This window comes from Castor canadensis, chromosome 9 (assembly GCF_047511655.1).
Source record: "Castor canadensis chromosome 9, mCasCan1.hap1v2, whole genome shotgun sequence".
Classification (NCBI taxonomy): domain Eukaryota; kingdom Metazoa; phylum Chordata; class Mammalia; order Rodentia; family Castoridae; genus Castor; species Castor canadensis.
This window is the reverse complement of record NC_133394.1, coordinates 18,234,806-18,260,256: the sequence shown is the minus strand read 5'-3', so window position 1 is coordinate 18,260,256 and position 25,451 is coordinate 18,234,806. Positions and strand designations below refer to the sequence as shown.

The following is a 25,451-nucleotide window of genomic DNA, read 5'->3' as shown; positions in this document are numbered from 1 at the left end:
TCTACTTTTTGAGAATTAGAAGGTTTTCTGGAAGTTAGAAATTGACAAGTTAAGAAATTTTATTGGGATCACATTTTTGTTTAGAATAATGTATTAACAATATTGAATCTTCCAGTTTCTGAATGTGGAACCTCCTTTATTTAATTCTTCTTTAGTTTTTCTCTAATGTTAGTAGCTTTTAGCTTACAGTTCTTTTATTTTATTTGTCCTTAAAATGCATGCTCTTTAATGCTGTTAATTTTTTCTCAATTCCAGTTGCTCATTTCTAATGTACAGAAGTACAGTTGAATTTTGCATATTGACCTTGTGCTCTGCAACCTTTCTTACTACACTCAATTGTTAGTACCAGTTACCTTTTGTAGACTTTCTGAATAAATGAATATAGCATGTCAGAAAGCAGACAATGCATTGTCCAGTATTGACCAGAAATGCTGAGGGTGGCTTGTCTTTGGCCTCAGGGGAAAAACATTCAGTCTTTCACAATTAAATATGTTAGCTTTAGGTTTTTCATGCTCTTTTTCAGGTTGAGTAAACTCCCTTTTAATAAATGGCTAGATTCATCTTGGTAATATTTTCTTGAGAAATTTTGCATCTTTGTTCATGACGGATATTGGCTATGATGTCTTTATATAGTTTGGGTATCAAGGTAAAGCTTTTGTGGCAAAATGAATTTTGAAGGTATTTCTTCCTCTTCCATTTCCTGAAAAAGGTAGTGTAGAATTTAGGTATTTCATGCCTCAAAGTTTGGTGGAACTCATTAGTGAAGCCATTCAACCCAGGAGTTTTATTCCAGGAAAAGTTCAACTTTGAATTCCATTTCATTAGTAGATACATGACTATTAAGGGGTATCTATTTCTGGATGAGTTTTGTTTGTTTGCATTTTTTTCACAAAATTTCTTTCATTTAAGTTGTCCCTTTTTCCCCCCCTTCTTCTTCTGCTTCCTTTTTCTTCCTCCCCCTCCCCCTCCTCCCCCCTCCCCCTTCCCCTCTCCCTCCTCCTCTTCTTCTTCTGGATCCTGTGCTTGCTAGCTAGGCAGGCCTTCTACCAGTTGAACCATGCCAGCCTCGTTTGCTTTTAGTTATTTGTTTGGATAGGATCTGGTGTTTGTGCCAGGGGCCAGCCTTGGAATGTGATCCTTCTAATCTCTGTCTCCTGCATAGCTGGAATTACAGGTGCCTAACACCACACTGGCTTGTTTGTTGAGGTGGAGTCTCACTCTGACTTTGTTGGTGGCTGGCCTAACTGAGATCCTCGCAATCTCTGCCTCCCAAGTAGCTGGCATTACAAGCATGTACCACTATATCAGGTACCCTTCCTTCATTCTTGATATTGATATTTTGTTTCTTTCCTCTGCCCCACCCCTTAGTCTGGCCACAGATTTTTTTTCCCATTACTTTTTTGTTTTCAGTTTTAGTGATCTTTGCTTTCCTTCCTATTTTTCATTCTACTTGATTTAGATTTCTCTTTTTAGTATTTTAAGGTATAAAATTTAAACTATTAATTTGAGTAGTTTTTTTCCTTCTGATATAAGCATTTAATACTACAAGTTTTCCTCAAAAACACTAATTCAGCTTAGTCCAACAAATTTTATATATTGTGTTTTCCTTTTCATTCCATTCAAACTATTTTGGGTCATGTTTCCACAAAATAAGGAATAATTGGGGCTACCAGAACCTGAGTGAGGCAAGGAAGGATCTTCCTCCAGAGCCTTCAGAGGGAGCAAGCACAGCCCTACCAATAGCTTGATTTCAGATTTCTGGCCTTTGTAGCTGTGAGACAATAAATTTCTATCATTTTTAAGCCACTCAATTTGTGGTACTTTGTGGTAGGAAGCCCAGGATGAGTGCACTTACATTTTGGATTGTTATATTATCTTCATAAATGTACTCATTTATCATTATGTAATATCTCAGTTTATGCCTGGCAATATTCCACATTCTGATATTAATATAGCCATTACAGAATTATTTTATTATTTACAGATCCTTTTTTCATCATTTAAAAAAAAACCTGTGTATGGCTTTATACTTAACATTTCTTTTTGGTGAATAGCATATAATAGAGTCTTGCTTTTATATCCTATCTTACAATCTCTGAATTTTAATTTGGGTATTAAGACCATTTATACTTAATGTAACTTTTGATACAGTTGATTTTAATTCAACTTTTCACTATCTTTTTATTTCATGCATCATGATTCTGTTTTATCTGGGGTAGGAGACAGTAGGGACTAAGATGTGGATAATATTTTATACCCAGAAATATGGATACTGCTTCTTGTATCAGGCAGTTTGTGTGGGGATTCAGTCTGACCAATAGAAGAGTTGGGTTTGTTGCTGCTGTTATTGTCTTCAGTGCAGTATACAATTGAAAGTCCTTCATTTGACTTTGGCCTTGGGGTGGGCCCTTGGGTACTAGAGAGTTTTTTTCCCCTCACTCTTTCTGCTCCATCAGACCCCCTGTGCCTATGCCACAGAGAAATTTTTTCTTCTGCTCTCTTGGGTTGGTTTCTTTTTCTTTTTCTTTCTTTCTGATAGAAATACATTGCTGTTGCTGATTCCTCAGTACCAGGCTTATAGTCATGGTAGGGAACCCTTCACTCCTCGTCTAGCCTCAGTTTTATGCACATGCCATCTGAATAGTCCTCAGAGATAGCTCTTCTCGGTGTTCTTGCCTCTTCCTCTCGTGGCATCCAGACTCTTATCTTGTACCTGTGGCAATGGTTGAATAGGAGAGAAAGTTCTATTCTACTCATGGTAGCAGCATTAGTGCAAGATCCAGGCCTAAGGAGAGGTTTGACTTATCTGCTTGTCCTCCTGCAGAAGCAGTGTCTGTGCTGCCTGCTCCTCTTTCTGTAGCAGATTGGTTTGCTTCTACCTTTCCCTTGTGTGCTCTGGGATGAGAGAGTTTGATATTCCTCCCCTTTCACCTTAAGGGCTTGATTCATACAAGAGAAAGTTTGGGGAAGTGATGGTGTTTTGTGCTTGTTCCCAGCAACAATAAGTCACATCCTGTGTGCTGTGTCACCAGAGGGCCTCTCTAGTGTCCTACCTTTCTCTATGTACATTCTTTTTCAGGAGCCTCCTCTGGGAGCTCCCAGAAAAGAACTTAGAAGCACACGTGAATGCCCTTGGGTGTGGATCTACCAGGTTTTCTAAACTGATATCTTTACTCAAAATTGGTATTTAAGTATGTTGTATAAATTTTAGCAGGTTCTTTTTACCTACATTTGTGTTGGCTACCTCTTTTTCTCATACTTTGCCAAAATTGTAAATTTCTGTATCAAATTTCATTCAAGAGGCTTCTCACTGTTTAGAACTCTGTTCCCTTGATTGTCTTCTACCTCAGCTCTCTGACAATTTCAAGACAAGTTACCATTTGATAGATACAGTATTGTTATTACAGTGGGAGCAGTGCTGTCCTCCCCCACCCCTACCCTTCTCCCTCCCTCCCTTCTCTCTCTCTCTCTCTCTCTCTCTCTCTTTCTCTCTCTCTCTCCTAATTTTTGAGGCATTGTCTTAGTATGTAGCCCAAACTGCTGACCTCAACTCCTCAGCCTCCCAAGTGCGTACCACTGTGCCTAGCTCTGGAGGAGCATCTCTATTATAAGTGAGACCTGAACACATTATTCTTTATGACATTGAGATTGTCATGACTTTGTATAGAGACCTCTTAAGAAAGGTTCTATGTCCCTTAGATAAAATCCTGTAATATTCAATAGCTGCTTTATGCATTCATTGCCCAGAATTAGAACAATCTACTTCTTTATGGATTCCTGATTCCTTTGAATGGGAAGTAGTCAAATCAGCTTTTAAAATATGAAATGAATCTACTTATTTTGGATACAGGTTTAATGAGCTTCTAGATTTTTTTATTTTTATTTTCTGAATTCTCTAGTGCATACTTTGAGAGCCACATACTTTAAAATCACTTTCTATCATAATCTTTTAAATTATGGCAAGTTTGGAATGCTATTAAAAAGTGTTCTTCATTTGGGAGAAGGGGTATGTATATGATGGGACCTATTGGTAGAGTGCCTACTTTGCAACTGTGAAGCCCCAAACTCCAGTACTACCAAAACAAAAAAAGAGAGAGATAATCTTAACATTGATCTCATATAAAAACATGAAGATTATGTATTTAAAAATTTTTCCGTTATAATTAATAAAATTAATAAAACAATAAAGTATAGACATTAGAAAATTTGCTTCTTCCTAAGTAGAGATAATCATATACATATATGTATAATATAATAAATATTATATATAATTATATAAAGAAATAACTGACAACAACACTTTTCAGTGTGTGGTCTAATTTTTCTCAACTTGAGTCCATTTCTTAGGTGAGATATTGTATGGAATTTTTCATTAGCATTTCTTTTTAATGAATAATTTCATCAGTGCTTGGCATAGTGAATTACTCCGGATTCTCCAGAGAAGCAACCTCTTGGCAATATCTATGTCAGTATCTTTACGTCTGTATGTGAAAGGAAATTCATCTGCAAGCTGGAGACCCAGGAAAACTGGTGCTATGTTAGGCAGTATCTGAAGGCCTGAGCACCAGGGTAGCTGGTGGTATAAAAGTCCAAAAGCAGGAGATGAGATGTCTCAGGTTAAGTAGTGAGGCAGGCAAAGTAGACAAGTCTTTCCTCCTCTGCCTTTCAGTCTAGGCAGGCTGTCCTCACACTGGATGGTACCCACCCACATTATGCTACTGAGTCCACCAATTCAAAAGCTAGTCTCATCTGGAAACACCAGCCATCACAGACACATCCAGAAACTATGTTTAATCTGGGCATCCTGTGGCCCAGTCAAGTTGACACATAAAATTAGCCATCACGTACAATTTGTACTGCATAAAAGTATCTTTTTCCATAGTTGAAAAAGGGAAGTTCATAATCTGTAAACAATAGATTTTATTGTTTTATGGAATTTCACGCTACTTTTAAAAATCTTGTAGAAACAGATCAGAGCCATGTTCAGCTATTGCACATAGTGGTAAGGGCTGTGATTTCTTAGTTTCACTGGGTTACATTGAGTCCTTTATAAATGCTGATTAGCATTGTTCTATAATCAGATGACTAAATTTAATCCCCTTAAAATATACCTGGTATATAGTTGTAGAGGAAAAGTACAGTAAAGTTTTCATTTGAAAAGATGTCAAATGTAAGTTTTATATATTGATGACCATTCAGCATATCATCTTGAATAGGAAAGTAAGGTATATTAATTATGAATCCAGTGGGAATTTTTTTTTTTACTTATCTCTCCAGCAATGGAGTAAGTTTTTTGTTCAGCACTCTAGGTGTTCTTGTTTCGGTGCTTCTCTTGTGCATTGTCTTTCAGAGCAGCATTTGAGGGGACCCCATGACTGGACTACGTTAGCATTTACTTCTCACTGGTAGACTTGCTTTAGCTTCCGGACTGTTTTAAAGATTGCATATCACTGATCCTTGCTTGCCGGGAGTGGAGTCTTTCTGGCAGTGTGATTGCCTTCAAGCCTTGATTATTAGCCTGTTGGGTGTCTCATTGCTAGAGCTCAACTCTGAAAGTGCCATCAACATGCCCTAGCTTTATGTATCACCAGTGGCTACTCTTCAGCCGTGACAGTTAACTAAAGTCTCTTCTGTTGTGCCACTAACTTATTAGAGATTGGTTCACTAAATTGATTCCAATTGCTGTGTTTCTCCTGAAAGCCACCACATCTAGTTGTAATTACCCAACGATATTTTATCTTATTGATACTTAAAGTCCATTAATAGTTTTTAAATGATTTATAACTCAGATTCTTATTTATGTATATATATTTTGCTTATTCTTCTTTATATGTAAATTTCACATTAAGATTTAATATTCTTGCCAGACACCAGTGGCTCATGCCTGTTAATCCTAGCTACTCAGGAGGCAGAGATCGGGAGGATCACAGTTCGAAGCCAGCCCAAGCAAATAGTTCACAAGACCCTATTATCTTGGGAAAAAACAAACAAACAAACAAACAAACAGCTGACAGAGAGGTTCAAGTGGTAGAGCACCTGCCTAACAAGCGTGAGGTCCTGAATTCAAATCCTAGTACCACCCCCCAAAAAAGATTTAATATTCTTTGCAAAAACCAAGCAACCAGTCCATCTTTATAGACTTTGAGTCATCCTTCCTTTTATAATTTTGATATTTTGCTGTGCTTTATATATAACTGTTAAAATATTTAGAACTGTTGACCTAGTTTTAAGCTTAATGATAGGCACAGTTTCTCTACTCAAGATTGATCTAAACAGAATAAATAAACAGTTTCCTAGGTTGGAATTAGTTTTGTTATATTTACAAGGAGTTTAAAAGGAGAGAGAAAAGGGACTTCAAAAACTGAATGTTCCTCAAGTAATTTTTTATTTTACCTGTCCAGTTGTAGAAGCTAGAAGAACATTGATATTTGTATTACTGAAAACCTGTTTTTAAAACCTGCAGACGAGTTACATGGATTTTTGTCCTAAGAACATTAGGTATTTTTAGGGTTTATCATTTTCATAATTACTTAAACCTTTTTTTATTAATTAGATTTTTAGGACTGTTTCTTGGGCTCTTTTAGGCATTTAGTCAGCACTAGCATTGGGTTATCAGACTATAGTTATCAATTTATGTAACTTTCTCAAACTAAGATGAAAACCTATAGTAAGACTCCCTTAGTATTAACTGTAACTGCATAAAATAGAACTGTGAAGGCATCACTAAATCTACCAGTGCAAGCATTTGAAAAGATTTAGATTCTACATGGGCACCATCAGTAAACTTGAATACTTTATTTTCCCCAGGATGTGTTTGTTAAATTGAAATGGTATATATTTAATGGCACTTGTTTTCAAGAGATTAAAAAGTTCTCTGGTGCAAGAAAGCAAAAGTGCTTATTTGTTAACTCTAAAAGCCACAGTATTGTACTGATGAAAATTTTTTTCTTGACAATATTAAATAAAGTCTAGGACATGTGAAGGTAAGTGCCAAACAGTCTCAGCTGTATACAGCATATAACAAAATGCCTTAAAAGCCAAGTTGTGTAGAAATGCTGATCAGGTTGCTTGTTATACTTGTCATTTAGATGAAGTAGCTGCTAGAACTGAAGCGAAATAGTTACTGCACTCCCTAACAGTGCAATGTGGCTTAACTGACAGAGGCTATTTGTTTATTTTCATCCCGAGAGGGGTGGGGGACATTGGAAGACAGATGCAACCATAATAACATTCATTGTTTTCTTGGAAAGTTTCAGCAACGTAGAGATTAAAGGATCTTATTTGACTTTGCTGATGTGGGTATATAAATATGAAAGTTAAGAGGGAATTAAGGCAAGAAATTTAGGTGACAATACTTACCTTTTTGCTCACTTTTTTTTTTTTATTCTTGACACTACTGGGGCTTGAGCTCAGGATTTCTTGCTTGCTAGGCAGGCATTCTACTGCTTAAGCCATGCCTTCAGCCCTTTTTTGCTCAGGTTATCCTTGGAGATAGGTTGTTGCTTTTTGCCCAAGCAGGCCTGGACCATGATCCTAGTATTTTATGCCTTCCTTCCTGCATTGCTGGGATGACAAGCAGGTGCTATTATGCCCAGCTTTTTTCCATTGAGATGGGTTTTGCAACCTTTTTTTGCTTTTGATGGCCTGGAATCACCATCCTCCAGATCTCAGCCTCCCAAGTAGCTGGAATTACAGGCACATGTCACTGTGCCTAGCTATTGGTTGAGATTGGGAGGGGAGTGTCTCTCAAACTTTTTGCCCAGGCTGGCCTCCCAGTTTCAACCTCCCGAGTAGGTAGGAGTACAGGTTGAGCCACTGCACCAGTCAAGTAGTATGTTTTCAGAAGGGCATTTAATACAGAGCTCCCATGAAGGATTCCAATGGCCTTGAAAGTTCAATACCCATATTTCCATCAACTCACACAATCCAAACCCAGCCTAAATCTTGTTGCTGCCACTAAGTAGGTAACCAGTGTTGGTAGTTAATTTTACTTCTCTAAGACTCAGTTTTTTCACCTGCAGATTGGTGTATATTAAGGAATCATGGAGATAATGAAATTATTTATGTATGACTCTATGAAACTCTAAATATATCCAACAAGTAGTGGCACTGTCATCATATAGAGTGGCCCTTTCCATTTATTTAACAGTTTCTTCCTGGAATGTTCTGAAACCAAATCATTAGGACAATGGCCATCTTTTGTAATGTTGCATTTCCTCTTCCATGTTCTGAGTTTGAGGTTTTTTGATTAACCTGTTCACATACATCAGACACTGTAGCCTCGATAACATTCTATCCTCTACCCTGACATTTTAATGATATAGACCTATAAAATAGCATTGGGTTCATCCATCTTGTTATTTATTCCTTCCAGTCTTCTGTCTTCATTTTGCAGTGCCTCTTCTTCATATGTATAGGTGTACTATCCTTTCAGGGAAGAATAAAATAATGTATTACCTCTGTTCATACAGAGCCTCTTAATCACTTCAGACAAGGTTTGTCTGTCCCCGTGAAACTAAAGGATGGTTCTACTTTCTAGCCATACCAAATGCTGGTGACTTTCAGATACCTTTGAGGCTGTCATCTAGATTCTAAGCAGAGTGATGAAGTTGTCATCCTCTTTTGCATCCCCTTCCTGAACCTCTTTTCACTTTGACCTCTCCTCTCCACTCCCCTGTATGCCCACAAAATGTGTCTTTGAGAAACAGCATCCTTTAGTATTTCCAAGGCCCTATTTCCGAGTCTTAGGCTCCAGAGTTGTCTTTCCTTCCTCTTTAACCTTCTCTTCTCATCTCCAGATGTTAGACTTCAATGGTTTTTCCAAAGAAAACATTCATAAAAAGGTGTAAAAACTCTTGAGACTTACGGATTTTAGAAGTTTGTGGATTCAAACAAACTTCTGCTATGCAGAATTTCTGAGGTTTCTTGCCAGTTCTCCGTGACTTTCTTACCCTGACTTTCTGTAAGCGTGGATCGTTGGTTTGAAACTCCACTCCCTGAAGGTTGGTGTCAGTTGTAGCAGTTCATACATAACTCTTGAAAGGAAAAAAGGAATTAGGTGCTAGTAATAACAGCACTTGTAGCAGCTACACTTCGGGAGTGGTTTCCTTGTGCCAGGAGCTCTCCTGAGCACTTTACCTGTATTGTTTCATATCAATCTGTTAAATAAAGATTGTACTTTAAAATAGATAGGATGGAGAATTATTAAAATTATGAAAAAGAGCTTGTAACACAGCACTTTCAGTTGGATAAAATGGCCTGAAAAGGGGGTTTGAATCTAGGTTTGAGCCTCTTAACATTTATAGATTTTGAGCTGGATTACTTTTTTTTTCTTTTATTATTCATATGTGCATACAAGGATTGGTTCATTTCTCCCCACTGCTCCCACCCCCTCCCTTACCACCCACTCCGCCCCCTCCCTCTCCCCCCCCAATACCCAGCAGAAACTATTTTGCCCTTATTTCTAATCTTGTTGTAGAGAGAGTGTAAGCAATAATAGGAAGGAACAAGAGTTTTTGCTGGTTAAGATAAGGATAGCTATACAGGGCATTGACTCACATTGATTTCCTGTGCGTGGGTGTTACCTTCTAGGTTAATTCTTTTTGATCTAACCTTTTCTCTAGTACCTGTTCCCCTTTTCCTATTGGCCTCAGTTGCTTTGAGGTATCTGCTTTAGTTTCTCTGCGTTAAGGGCAACAAATGCTAGCTAGTTTTTTAGGTGTCTTACCTATCCTCACCTCTCCTTTGTGTGCTCTCGCTTTTATCATGTGCTCATAGTCCAATCCCCTTGTTGTGTTTGCCCTTGATCTAATGTCCACATATGAGGGAGAACATACGATTTTTGGTGTTTTGAGCCAGGCTAACCTCACTCAGAATGATGTTCTCCAATTCCATCCATTTACCAGCAAATGATAACATTTCGTTCTTCTTCATGGCTGCATAAAATTCCATTGTGTATAGATACCACATTTTCTTAATCCATTCGTCAGTGGTGGGACATCTTGGCTGTTTCCATAACTTGGCTATTGTGAATAGTGCCGCAATAAACATGGATGTGCAGGTGCCTCTGGAGTAACAGTCTTTTGGGTATATCCCCAAGAGTGGTATTGCTGGATCAAATGGTAGATTGATGTCCATGAGCTGGATTACTTAAGGTACATTACTTTCTCATAAAATAGAGATGCCTGGCTCTCATGTTTATTGTGAGAATAAGTAATCATGATTTGAAAATTGCTAAATGAAAGCTGGGAATATTATTTTCATTGGATAACTTAAGGTGAGAGTTCTTAAAAATTATATATTAAAAAAAAGAGAAGCCAGACATCTTTTGTTTTTTTAGCCATCTTTTACTGGTAATTAAGGGTCTGTGATGTGCCTTTTAAGGGATGAGTTTAAAATTTTATTAATTAATGTAGTAGGAGGTAATTGTAACTAGCTTGACATTCCCTGTGCTTTTCGTAGCAAAATTTGTATAGTAAAATTGGATCTATGAAAAGTAATTTTGTCTTTGGTTTTTCCTTGAAGTAGGGAATTTCAGTGAATTGAGATTTCTGTGTGCTCCTATGCTTCTACAGTAATGCATGGTGCTGTGTTTACCCTGCTTTGTCAATAGAACATTGTGATGTTGAATTATGTTCTTTCTTAATAGACTCTAGTAATTTCAGCAGGCTTAGTTGATGGCTTTTTTCTTAAATATTCTTGATTAAAATATCTGAAAAATAGCAATAATAATTATGACTAATAACATATTCAGTGCCAGGCACTGAGCTGGTACTTTACATGCAGTATTTCAGTTAATTAGCAAAACTACTTCTCAAAAGAGGTAATTAAAGTATATTTTTATGCTAATAATGTCACAAAACTGATTTTAAAACTTTTATTTTGTATGTCCTGCCTTGAAAGGTATCATTACTATCTCATAAGCAGGGTACTTACCACTCTGCCTCAGATGTCACTTTTGCTATTTGTGAAATTATTAATATTCTTAATGTAGTGATGATTTTGATTTTTCATACCATTTTCAAGAGTTTTGTTTTTCTTGGCTTTTAAAAATTTGTCCTTTCCAACCTTATTCTAATTTCTTATTTTTATTTTTAAATAGTGTTTCTGTTGCTAGTTCTGATAGTCTAAATTTTAAGCTAGTCTATTTAATTTGAATCTCTTTTTCAAATTATTGTGTTTGACTTTTTAAAAGCTTTAAAAATCTTATTTAATTTTGTTACTTTTTGTAGCATTTCAAATTATTTTTATATATCCTAAGGCTATTTATATTTGCCTGGTTATGAACTTGAATTATATCACTTTCATATTCTCTAATCAATACTTGGTTTTTATTGAATTTTCCCAAGAAGTTAAGAACATTTTAAAATACCAATAGTTTTGGTCTTTTTCCTTAAAAATTTTGCTGATTTTAAATAAAAAGGCCTGCCAAGCTTATTAAATTGTACAGTGCTCAATATAGGATGATAGTGCTATGTCTTCTCAACCTGTCTTGCATTCGTTACCTTTAATATACTGTGTAAGTAAGAGAACCCATCAGCAGTTACTTTTAGTTCTTCTGCAGGGATGAATAAACATCTTGAAATGCTGATTTAGACAATGTTTTAAAAGTGCTATGATGCACTTTGGTGTATGACTGACTCTTGCTTAGTTAAATGTTTTGTAGCATTATAATATAGTTGGATTCAGCTCATCTTTTAAGCAGTTGTCAGAAAAATGTGGGCCAGCATGGTAGAATGTATTAGCTCAATACATTGTCTCCATTTTATTATGAAGCTGCTGAGGAAGCCTTGATATACAGCACTGTCATTACAGATCTATTGTTAGGATGGCTCCACAGTCTTCTTTGCACTGCCATTAATTTATAGCAGTAAACAATATGTAGCCTTCCGACTGCAGCAAAGCAGAATCTTTTAATGAGGTGGATGTTATTACCACAATAAATCAGTGCTTTCATGTAATGTATAATTCAATGTGTGTATTCCCACTGTAACTTCTCTGAGTAAGCTGATAGTGTATCATTGTCATTGCACAGCTCCACTGGTCTTTTTTTTTTTTTTTTAACCTTCTTGTATTTGGAGACTTCTTTTTTTCATATGCTTGCAAATAAATGTGGTATGTCTTGATAGCTGTCCTAGCAGGCTTCAGAAACCAACTGTAACAATAACAACGAGAATCAATACTGTGGCTTCTACCTACATGGGTCTCTGTATGATGCCTTTTTTCCAGACACTAGTGAAATCAATCCTAATTGGTTTTAGCATTATATTCAAGAAACGTGGTTTTATAACTATTGATTGGAGGGGTACTCATTTGGAGAGTAATAAAAATAGGAGCAGATAAAGTGAACGTTTAATAGCTGCAGAACCATACAAAAGGAGCATTGATTCTATTTTTAATTCATATAATTTGTCTTCCAATGATTTTATTTCTTCTTTCTTCCTTTTTACATAGCTCAGTCTTTTAGAGACAACTAAAATACATTTAAAGGACTTCCACATTGGTTCCACATTTGGTAACAAAGAATTCTTGGAGTCACTTCTATTCTTAACTGGCATAGATTTTGTAAGTCAGATATAATTATTGTGTACAAAAAAATATACATTAAAAGATGGCATTTTACAATTAGTGTACCTTGACACTGATCTAAAATAGCAGTCAACTAAAGATTTTTTATTTGTAAAGTAAAAAAATGACAAAATGTTCAGAACCAAGTTATTAAGAGAATAGTACCATAGATAAATAGTAATTTTGTTTAAAAAAAAGATGTTTAACACTTAAGTTAAGAAAGATAGTCAAAATGTTACTTAAAAATCATATTGCATGAAAAGCAGTTTAAAAATGGTATGAACATTGCTTCATTTTCATTGGACTATCTCTGACTATATCCATTTGAACTAATATTATTTTAGTTCAGCATTTCTCCCGTAAATAATCAGATGTTTTCTTGCTTTTATAAGTGATGCAGGATTAACTTACAGGATTTCATAAGAGATGTTAAGCAAAAGGTAGTTCTATGTCTTAAGGGAAATAATCTTCAATATCTTACCTTTTATTCAGCAAATTGATGCTTACATTTTTGCACAAGGAATAGAGGCTTACTAGAAATTAGACTGTTTTAATAAACTTAATTGTTATTTAAAGCAATTGATCTTAACTTTCTTTGAGCCCTCTACCCCTTGAGAATCTCAAGAATTCTCTGTGTTCTTTACGAAAATGTACTTGTTTGTAATATCCAAATCTTTCTACTATTTAATGGAGTTCATGTATTCTCTGAATAACAGCAGCAGCAACAATAATATTACCAGCTAACATTTATTAAGATTTTATTTTTTGCCTATGCCAGGCAGTGTGCTAGGGGCTTTTTACAGGCAATTATTTTATTTAAACCCTTTTAACTTCACTTCTAAAAGATCATCTTAAAAATAATAACATGTTGGCAGGGACAGTTTATAGGATTTAATGTGCTCACTCATTTTATCTGCCCAAATAACCTTCTGACTGATACTATTTTTCCAGCCAGCCCAGGTTCTTTACCACTTTGGTTGACTATGCTGGGACCTTTGCTTTCATGTTGTTTTCCAGTATGAGCTCAGAATCTGTCTACTGTTCTTATTATGTCATATTTTTTGTGAGTCCCATAACTTCTGATTTTCCTCATGCCAGTAGAAATTTCTAGTTAAATGTTATTCCCGTATCCTTTTGTAGTCTCTTCCTCCCTCTCCATTTAACCTCACCCCACTTTTGTTCCATCCTCTTCTTAGATGCACGTACAAGCCAATCCTTCAGCTTCACAATTCTGTTCTTTCTCATTAACTATGTGGAATTTTAGAGGTACTTTCCAAAGTATTACATAGCTAATACTCACTTCATGTAATTGTTTTTATAGGTTAATTTAAGAAACTGTGTGCAGCAGAAACTAGAGTGACAGGCTTACCCATCCACTTATATGTATATACTTAACCTGTTTTGAAATATAAATGCATTTTTCCATCTATTCTTTGAGCATAATGCTGTGTTTTATAAATAGTATGTATTTTTGAAATTTATTTTCACACTTACTAATAAGATAATCTTAAAGAGAGGAAGAAATAAAGGATGATTACATCTGTATGTGGTTTTTTTCTCATTGGCAGCCAGTAGGAGCTTTGAATCCAAAAAGAGCAGCATTCTTTGCAGAACGTTTTGAATCATGGGAAGATGACCAGGTTCCAAAGTTCCATTATGGCACTCATTACTCAACTGCAAGTTTTGTTCTTGCCTGGCTGCTAAGAATAGTAAGTTCAATTTGAATGATAAACCATGACTAAATAAGTTCAATGTTGGGAAGAACACGTAATGACTAGAAATCATCAACATATTTTTTTAACACTAAAAATCATTTTGAAGGATTGAGGTTCTAAATATTTCTATATATCATTTGGTATGCATTTTATAATATACTGTTATAGAATTGCCTTTAAAAATGTTTGACATGGAATTGTGTGAATTTCTCCTTAAATTTTCCTCTACAAATGGTTGTTGTCTTGCTAGGTTAGCTTAGGTTCTTTTTAAATTTAATCTGTTAGTCTTTAAGAACTAACCAAGATTTCATTAACACAGACATATATTCATCTATATTAAGCTTCCATTGTGCCAAACAAAGTAAGGTATGTTTATAGAAAAACAGCATTATTATGTACTGATAATACATTTGTTAAACAAGAAATGTTTCTTGAAAATGGAGAGGTGATTCATCTACTAAAAAGTAATTTCTTTGGGAAAGCATGAGCAGCACATCATTAATTAAAGCTTGTTAGAAGGGTATGGGCAGACATAAATCCTAGAAGTAATTTATAGTACTTAGCTAATTCCATGCAATTATACACTAATATGTGTTTAAGTGTTCTTTAACTAAGAGGAGGCTTTTAAATCTTCCAAACATTTTTCTTTTCTTAATCATAAATTAAATATTGAGCCATAACAATAGAAAAATTATATATTGCAATATTTCCCTGTAGTACAGACACTGCCTCTAATTTATGTTGGAACAATATTAATAAACTCTTCTTGGCAAGGAAGAAAGCCTGATGAAAACAGGACAAACACATTTTGAAAATACTTAGAAATATTTCTTTAGAAAAAATTAGTTTAAGAACACTAATGTAATAATTTGACTGCAACTTGCATTCTATACATAGGATATATTATTATCTAATGCCTATTAGTAATTAAAAGTTAGATAAGAATACTTAACAAGGACCGTACTTTTATGTCCAGCAGAACATACAAATTGTGAATTGCTTTGTTTAGTTTTGTATTCTTCTTTACTAGTATATTATTTGTACAAAATAATGGGTTTAATTATGACATTTTCATACATGTATATGATATACTTTGATCATTTTCACCAAAATTGCTTATTTTGTAGGAACCCTTTACAACTTATTTCCTAAATTTGCAAGGAGGGAAATTTGATCATGCAGACAGAACTTTTTCATCAGTTTCCAGAGCCTGGCGAAACAGTCAGCGTGACACATCTGATATCAAGGTAAGGAAAGGTCTCATTTTGCGGTCATTACTGCCACTGTGTTTCTTACTGAATGAATGTTCAACATTTCTTTCCTCAGTACAGTCCTAGTTATTGAAGATAAGCTTCAGAGAACAAGGCCTTCATTAAGTAGCCATGAACCATTGTACAGAAACTTTCTATTTTTCTTCTATATCTGCCTTTGCCTGCCTGTATGTATGTCTTGAATGGCTGTTACCCCCTCCTCTGCACACACTCAAGTTTCTAGTTGTAGAGTGAATTTCTCCCTTTTCCTTGGAATCTTTTTTCTTGAAGGAAAAATACAGTATTATGTATAGATGTAAGGCATATAAAGTAGCATAGTCAGTGGAATTCCAAATGGAATGAATAAAATCACTAAGTTGAGAAAATACTATGAGAAAAGTCACAGGCACATGCATTTATATATCCCATATATGATTATAATAATTATCTTCACTTGTTCTAAATGCATTTCTGACTCTGCTTGGTCTAGGCTTTTTCTGATTACTGCAGGGAAACGAGTTCTGCTATCTATGTGCATGTTCACTGCTATCAAACATCAAAAACTTTATGCAGTAGTTAATATAATCCTTGCTAGACTTTTCTTCTACCCTTAGAAGTATAATAATTTATTTTCTTGGCCTAGTGTCTCTCTCTGCAAAGAACTGTATTATATGTTATTAAAGTATAATGAGATATGTCTATGGTTTTGATGTTTCTTGCATTCTTTTAAAGGAATATGACTTATACATAAATAATTATACCATATGGGAGAAAATAAGTACCACATGAGAAGCTATGGAGTTCAAAAGAGGAAAAGTTGCATTACTAATGTATATGTTACTGTAGAATTCTTTAAAAATTTTCAGTGCAATGTAATTACATCTCACTTTTAGGTGTAATACTTCACAGTTTAGAAATATATTCACTGGTGTGGCACAGTGGCTCAAGTGTTAGTGTGCCTGCCTAGCAAGTATTAAAGCCTTATATTCAGTCCTCAGTACTGCCAAAAAATAAAATGAATATAATTTTTTAAAAATTTCATATACTTTATTTTACATATCATAGATTACATCATTGCTGATATCAGATAACTCTATTGACGAAGATTCCTTTGTATTGCAAAAATCTTTTATATTGTTGATTTCACAATGAACTCTGAAATACCCTTGAAATTGTATATCACACTCTTTTAAGAATCATCAATGGACAATTTTTAAATGGATAGTTAAATAAGAATTGCTAAGAAATGTAATAATTGTTTAATTCTACCTCTAATCTCAAAACTTATTTATTGAGCTCTTAAGTAATAAGAGAAAAGGATATATGAAAACATTGATTAGCTTAACTTTTATCATCACATTGAAGATTTGTAAATTATTTTTTCTTCTTCATCACTGAAATGTGGATGTCTTCAGCTTCTGCCTTTCATGGTTCTAAATATTCTGCTTAATGTCTAGAGGCACACATGATAGATCTTTGGAATTTTTCTTTCTCTTTTTCCTAAATCTCAACCTTTTCCTCTCAAGATTCTTTAATTAGAAGCTGGACATGGTAGCTTATACCTGTGATGTCAGCACTCAGGATTCTAAGGCAGAAGAATCTTGAGTTCCAGGCCAGCCTGGGCTACATGGTGAGACCCTGTCTCAAAAAAAGAAGGATTAATTAACATGTGTCCGGTTCCATTTTCCTGAACACTTCCCTTCAAACACCCCATGTATAAATTAATTAAAATAAAAATAAGTGAAAAGAAAATGAAACAAAATAAGTAGAACATAAAAAGCAGACCATATGATCTTCTTCACTTTGCTCCTTCCTTATTTTCCTTACTATTCTTGTCTTTTCACAAGTCTATCTCCCTTTTACTTGAATGTCCCAGGAAGCTTTAATAGACTAGCCCTGTTACTAGGCAGATACTAGAATTATAGTCCTGGCCATTGTAAAACTGTTATTTCTCATTTTCTAGCATATTATTTAGGTCATCTGTATGAAGAAGTAGAATACAAGGTTAAAGGGAAAGTTTGGTGAGGTTTTTGGTGATGGTGGGGTTGTTGTTCTTTTTGACATGGGATCTCACCATGTTATCCAGCTTGGCCTCGAACCCCTGGGCTCAAGTGATCCTCCTGCCTCAGCTTCCCAAGTAGCTGGGACTATAGGTCCCAGCTCCTGGATTAAGGGAATAGTTTGTAAAGAGCCAAAAGAACTTAAAACTTGAAATGCAAACATGATTGGAGCCTAATTAGAGATGTTATCTATCTTCTTAAATGTCATTTCATTTCGTTGAGGACTTTTCTGCAGGACTAACTTTGCTGAAACCACTTGTTCTTGTAACCAATATGTATATTCTCTTCCTCCACACTGCGCCCTAAGTGTCCATAGGGTGGAGGTGGGGAAGGACATTGATAAATCACTCCCATGTTCTCTATTGATAACCAATTAATTTGGGCCATACAACTCAATGGCTTTCAAACAGTTAGAAAAGTGTAATTTATGGTTACATAGGCCATTTAAAGAGCTTCCTTACTTGACTCTTCTAACACTGAGGATGGATTGAATCATGCCTCTTTTTTTCTACTGCTTGTTTTTAAGGTGTTAACCTTTTAATATTTTAGAACATACGTTTAAAATTATTATAATACAATGAGACACAATAAATATATAAGAGCACATTAAAATTGCTATGGTAGGCTGGGCACAGTGGTTCACTCGTGTAATCCTAGCTACCCAGGAGGCAGAGATCAGGAAGATTGTGGTAGAAATTTGGCAAGACCTATCTCAAACAATAAGCCAGGTGTCTTCCTAGCTACATGGGAGGTATAAATAGGGGGATTGTGGTCCAAAACAGTCTGGACAATAACCAAAACAGTGTGTTGAGTAACCAAAGTTAAAAGGACTGGAGGCTTAGTTCAAGTGATAGAGAACCTGCCTAGCAACTGTGAGGCCCTGAGTTCAAACCCCTTTACCAGCCCCCCAAAAAAATTAGTATAATAATGTAAACATTCAGATACAGCATTAGATTTCAGGTGGAATCATTTATTAGTTTTGTGTTGTCTTGTTGCAGTTCCTAGAATTACTAAAGAAAAATATTGAGCAGCAGAAAGAGGGTAGCAAAATACAAGATGGGGTGATGGGAATCACTGTATTGGTAGTTTCTAAAGTGTACCTTGCCTGATTAATATGGCACCCATTCTCTAAAATGGTTTTGTGGTATTTCACAAAAAAGGAAATGCTGTGAGGTAGGTAGAAGATTTAGGTGTTTCTATCCAAAAAGAAAAAAAATAACATTTCTAATAGTTGTTATTTTTTTGTTGAAAAGAACTTTAATATCTTAGAATCTGTTTTGCTTATATTCTACCAATACTGAGGATAATTTTACTTTGAAAAAAGTTATTCTTATGGAATACAGGTTAAAATATAAATTCTTTTTATTTCAGAAAAGAAAGAGACCTTACTAGGTTTTGTTGTTAGTATGATTTTACAACTTAAATTTTTGAAGGTAATTTTTTTTGTGTGTGCATCATTGACAATTCCATTTCAGATCTTCTCAATTATGCCTTTTATTCTGCCTGAAGAAACACTTCAAATCAGTTCTTTAAGAGTACGCTTCTGGTAGCACTTTCCAGAAGAAATACAGTAAAGCCACAAATATATGCCACACATATAAAGTTTTCTTATAATCACATTTTAAAAAGTCAGAAGAAACTTATGCAATTTATCACATATATATATATATATATATATGTATGTATGTATGTATGTATAAATCACATACCAAAATGTTTTAACATGCAGTCAATAGAAAATTGTTAGATATTTTACATTCTTTTTTCATACCAAGTCTTCAAGACGTGTTGCGTATCTTTGTGGCATGAGTCCATTCAGACTGGCCACATTTCTGGTGTTCAGTGACTGCTTCTGGCTGGCAGCCACTGTACTGAACCATACGGATTAGGGGCATTTTTTGCAGTCACACATATGGATAGCTTTCTGCTTGGAAAGAGGAATTCTTTCTTCCTCTTTGAGCAGCAGTGTTTGTAATGTATTCTTTAAATGTGAGCTGGCAAATAGTAGCAACAAGATGGAATCTTGAAGACTGAGATACAAAGTGTTAAAATTGGGTTGAAGAGTCACCACTGATATTTTAAATCCCCAGTAGGGGTCTGGGAGTGTGGCTCAGTGCTAGAGCACTTTGCCTAGTATGTAAGTTCACTTGCCTGGCTTCTATCTCCAGTACCACAAAAATGATGATAAGAATAGGAAATAAAATAAAATCTCCAGTAGGTTCTGTTTCAAATCTTAACATTTTTTTAAATTTAGAGACTGAGGGTCAAAACTGATTGCTGTCTTCAACTTTAATCTTGAAGTGCATACAGTCTTGCTGCATTTTGACTCTGTAACTTCTCTCCTGTAGAAATGATTAACAACAGGCTTAGAGTGGGAGGCACCTTACTGTCACCGTGGCTCATTACTTTGGAATGGAGGCAGTAGTAAATGGGTCTAAAATTGAATCAATGGATAAACATATTTTCCCAGAAGCTCAGAATTTAGTGTAGTAATTTATTACTAACGTAGAACCTTACTAAAAGTAAAATTAGAGTAAAATGTTTGGAGCAATCCTGAGATAGCATTCACATTTAAAATTTTTAAGTTTCTCCACTATGAGGCCCTGATGGTGATCGAGTACCAAATGCAGCAGGGCTCTTGCCTTCACCAGACTTCTCACTGGAGGAGAACCTAGTAAGAAAATGAATCCAGCAAATGTGTCTAGCGGATGCTGTGTATGTCACTGACACACATCTGAAATGAAGAGAAGGGCAAGGAAGGAGGGAATCCAGAGCCAATTATCCCAGGCCTTGTGCTTTGTTAAAGAGGGTTGACTCTATTCTGGGGACAGTGGGGCTGGGTTCGAAGCACAGGAGTGACATGAAGAGACTTTGTGCTTTTAAGAGATAACTGTGATTGGTGTTCATATTTATATTACACTATGGACAAGAGTAGAAACAATTTAAGTAATTGAGCAAGAGCTAGTGGACACTTAGAGTAGGTAGTGGCAGTGGAGCCAAGAAATGAGGATACATTTAGAAATATTTAGAAGGTAACTATTAAGATTTGGTGATTGTTATTTTGGTGGTAGTGGGATTTGAACTCAGGGCCATGCACTTGCTAGCAGGCAGGTGCTCTACCACTTGAGCAACACCTCCCAGCCCTTTTTGTGTTAGTTGTTTTTCTATCTCACACTTTTGACCTGGGCCGGCCTTGAACCAAAATCCTTCTACCTATGCCTCTGACATAGCTTGAATTTCAGGCATGCACTACTATACCCCCTTGTTTGTTGGGATGGAGTCTTGCTAATTTGGGGCCCAGTTTGGCTTCAAACTGTGATTTTTCTGGATCTCCAACTCCTAAGTAGCTGCAGGTGTGAGCCACCAGGCCTAGCATCCTTAGTGATGGATTTTTAGGATAAGACAGGAAGAGAGAACTCAAACTTGACTTGGACATGTGTGTAGAGAACAAAGAAGAAAGACCATGTTTTGCTGAGGTAGGATGTTTACGTTTCTGTGTTCAGTCTGAAAACTTTCTGTGTGAAACATGTTTAGTTAAGCTAGTTTTCATTGGTTATTCACCATTCGTAATACACGATAGAGAGTACTTGGGGTTGAAACGATAATATACACCCAGTTCTGACATACCTCTCCAGATGAGGACAGGTATACATGAAACTGTTTTAATACAACTTAGACTGTGTCAAGTGCTATAATAAGATAAACAAAATGAAATGAGTTATGACTTTATAGAGTAAGTGGGTTTGTGCTGTATCTTAAAGGATGCAAGGTTGTTTAACAAACAAACCTGTCAAATTTATGTCCCTCACCTGTGCAATTCTTCTGATACCTAACTCCCTCCTCTATGAGTCCTTTTGAATACATAAAATATAACATAAACTTAACATGTTCAAAACCAAACTCCTGATCTTCATTCCTCCAGACCCTCTCTTCTTACACTCACAGCAGTGTTAGCAAATGGTTCCCCATTTGAGAATAGAAGATGAAGTCCTTGTAATGTAGGACCTTATACAGCCTACCCCTGCTCCCAAATCGTATTATCTGCCCCCCCACCTTTTTTATTTTTTCTGTTTGCCCTTTTTTTACTCTATTCTTAGCCAAGGAGGGCCTCTTTGGCTTTCCTCATGGACACCAGGTGTCTTCGCTCCCTAGTTCCTCTGCTTTTATTTTTCCTTTAACTCGAGAAATGTTCTCTACACACCCTTCTGTCCTCACTCCTCACCCTTTCCAGGTCTTTGCTCAAATGTCAGCTTTTTAGTAAGACCTTTTCTGCCTTCCCTATTTAAAATTGCATTCATCACCCATGTACTTTTACTTACTTCCCAACTTCCTTTTTCTTCTTGCCACTTACATCTGACACATATGTATTACATATATTGATTTTCTTAGTAGGTTTTATCTCACTGGAACTTTGGCTCCATGAATGGCTGAGTTTGGGACTGTTTTGCTCATTGTTTTACCCCTAGAGCTTAGAACAGTGCCTAGAACATGGTGGGCATTAAACTAAGTAATTATTAAATTTATGATTTGGCGAGCATCACCAAATATAAGACAGTTGCAACTGCTACACTACTTGTATTGGTTGGGGGTTCGGGTTTGGGGGTCATTTGGTTATATTTTAGGTTTTTTTTTTTTCCAAGTTTAAAAGCCTTAAATTTCTGTAGCCTCAGTTGTGTACTGTTGCTTAAGTGCAGAACAGTGTTCGGTAATGGAATAAAGAAGAAATGCATGATCAGAAAAAAAAAATTAATGATTTGGTGAAATAAGGGAAAGTATTCTGAGAAAGGGAGATGACATGGGCAAAGTTCAAAAGAAATGCTTAGCATACTGGGGAATGCTTACTGTTCTGCCAGTCAGTCGTATGTTCCTGGAGAATGGGAAACATTGGAAAGAGTGGTACTGAAAGACAATCAGGTCTCAGGTAAGGCCTTCAGTAACAGTTTAAAAATATTTGGCTTAATTCTGTAGGCCAGATCAGCAGAATTTTTTCAGCAAAGAGATAGACAATGAAAATTTTTGGCTTTGCAATCCATGCAATCTGGGTCAGTGCTGCTCAGCTCTACCATTGGAGTACAGAAGCAACTGTGGGCAAAATGTAAACAAATTAGTGTGTCTGTGTTTCAGTAAAACTATTTACCAAAACAAGTGTCAGGTCATATTTGGCCATGAACTGTAGTTTGCCAACCCCTACTAGAAGGCAGTGAGGAGCCATTTAAGATTTTTTGAGTGGAGTATGATGTAATAATTGCCAATATCAAAGAAAGACCTTTGGCAGAAGTGTGGGAAACAGACCCAAGGGAAAGAGGATAAGAGGGAAGGGAGAAATGTTAGGAGGCTATTAGAGTTAGTTACAAGGAAAGGCAGCAAGAGCCTCAACTAGTTAAGTAGCTAAGGGGATGGATTCAAGGGGTGAATTAAACGGCATTCTCTAGGATTTGGCATCTCGTTGACTGTAGGAATTTTCTGGGAATAAGTGAAAAAGCCTAGAAAAAGATAATGAGCTAGTTTGAGGAGAATAGGAGAGTGGCTCTTCTAGCAGAACCCAACTGGATATGTGCTCCACGTGGAATGGGACTACCACCATCTTACTTTGGGCAATGAGGTTTTCTGCCTACAAGGGAACTGGTAGCTCAAAATCATATGCTAACAAATAACAAAGAGTTGTTAATAATGCAGTTTTCTACATTTTCGCAATTATTATAGATTGAGTTCCTACTGTTAAAGCATCCCATCACTCCACATCAGGCTCTAGGACATTCTATTTAAAAACCTATTTTATAATTAATTATGTATTGTTAGTGATGGATGGAAAATTTATCATGTTGTGAAATTAGTAGGGTGGCAAAGAATAAATAGAATGCAACTAAATCCTAAATGAGTATTGAATAATGTTTTAGGATAAATGACTATGCAGCAATATTGCATGAACTAATTTTAGCTGTATAAGTTAACCCTTAAAAGTTATAGCTATATATATGCATGTTAAATAATAATACAAAATGGAAGTGATCACAGAATAGTTTTATTTGTGTCTTGTAAAACATGAGACCTTTGACTTGCCCTCTACTACCTCTGAAGTCCCAGGGGTCTGCAATCTGAAGATAAATTAGCTTCCATGTTCTCCTGCAACACATCCTTTCCCATGCTAATAGACTCCATGGACGCTGGTTGCATCAGTGTTAGGCCCACTTAAGAGAAAGAGTTGAGCTGTAGTTAGTAGCTACATTTCTGGAAATAATGGAAATATTTTTCATGATTTTTTTTCAAAGCTTAAACATTTGATGATGTAATTTTATTAGTAAAAAATTTTTCATCATTAATTTTTCCTATTTTCAAGCATTTTAAAATAATTTAGAATTTTTTAGATGGCTAAAGGAAAGTAAAAGTAAAATGTTATCCTTGTTCATACAAGGATAGGCACACTTTCCTTCCTCCCTCACTTCCTCCTTCTCTCTCTCCCTCTCAATCCCTCTCCTCCTTTATCTTTTTGCCAACCTCTGTGTTTCCATCAGTCTCTCTTCTTTCGCACCCATACCCAGGAGTGCACTCAAGCTATCTCACCTCTTACTTAAGATTGCAGAACACTCACATTCTAACTGAAATATATCTGTTCATCTTTGTTTTTATGTATAACTTGTACATACTGTACAGACTTAGCCCTTTCCTTCATGTATCAATAGGCTAAATGATGTACTGTATCTTTTAGTATTGAAGTTTGTGCTCCTATGTCCTAAGTGAAGCATTATTTTGTTAACTTTACTTTCACTTTTTAAAAAACCATTAATGTGCCCAAAGCAGTCACCTTAAGTACCTTGCCATAATACTTACATTGGAGATGTCAGGATTTCATATTTTTAGCAAGAGGAAAATAAATATTTAACATTTACTCTGATGTAGCCTCTTTGTTTTTATTTTGGTTTTGACGATCTTGTTTCTTAGGTTAACAGATTGGCACTTGGATGTTTGCTCAGATACAGTGAAGCAATGGCTTTAGTTCAGTGGATAGGACCAGTGACTAACAAAGGGAGATCCCGTGGCCTGGCTGCCACAGCCGTTCCCATTAGTGGGGATCTCACCTTAATAAAGAAAACTGAAGCATATGTGTGTTCACAGCCAATCCTCATCATTATGCCAGAGAATCCTTGGGACTTGTGATCAAAGCTTGGGCTTAGGCTCAGTTGTGCTATAACCTCTGTTTGAACCTTTCAGATTTTATTTTAGGAGACGATACACTTTATTTTGATTGTGTCACTTGCCTCTTAAGACCCATCTGCCTAATTAACTGATAGAGATTAAGATTATTGTCAGCAAGCCAAAACAAAATGCGAATTGTGGATATATCTGTCTTCTGTCAGTGTTGTTTACTTATCATTTTTTTGCTGATGTTTTAAAGAATTGCTGAACATGTGTTTTTTATCTGGAGCTGAATGTTCTGTTCTGATGAATATAAAACATATTTCACTTTGTAAATGTGCATTAAAAGTATTAGAAAGACACAGTTTTCACTCTTAGTAAATTTCATCTGTCAAGGAAAATAATTTTGAGCTGGAATATTAGGTATTATATCAAGTCATCATTCTTAGAAAGATGCTTTTAGGATTAAAATGGAACTCCGCTGAATCACTTGAATACCATTGCCATTCACAGTAAAACTTTTCTGTACGGGTGCTCTTATTTCTTTTGTTGCATATTGGTGCATCTCAGTTGAGTTCAGCATGTTTATTTCATATTAAGAGTGGATTCAAAGCCCATTAACTGATTTTCTTATGTGTATTTCCTTATAATGAGTTTGCAATATGCTTGTAGCATATATCTCCCTCCTTTACTAATTGTGTTTATTTGATTATATCCTTTATACT

General features: G+C 35.7%; 1 protein-coding gene across 7 annotated transcripts in view; it reads left to right on the top strand.

Annotated features, from left to right (window-relative positions):
• Positions 1–25,451, top strand: part of Lrba (LPS responsive beige-like anchor protein) — a 615,537-nt gene that overhangs the window by 442,871 nt on the left and 147,215 nt on the right. For all 7 annotated transcript variants that reach the window (XM_074041265.1, XM_074041269.1, XM_074041267.1 and 4 more), the window contains 2 exons: positions 14,136–14,276; positions 15,410–15,529. In XM_074041265.1, coding sequence (XP_073897366.1) covers positions 14,136–14,276; positions 15,410–15,529 — 261 coding nt within the window. The remainder of the gene's footprint in view (positions 1–14,135; positions 14,277–15,409; positions 15,530–25,451) is intronic.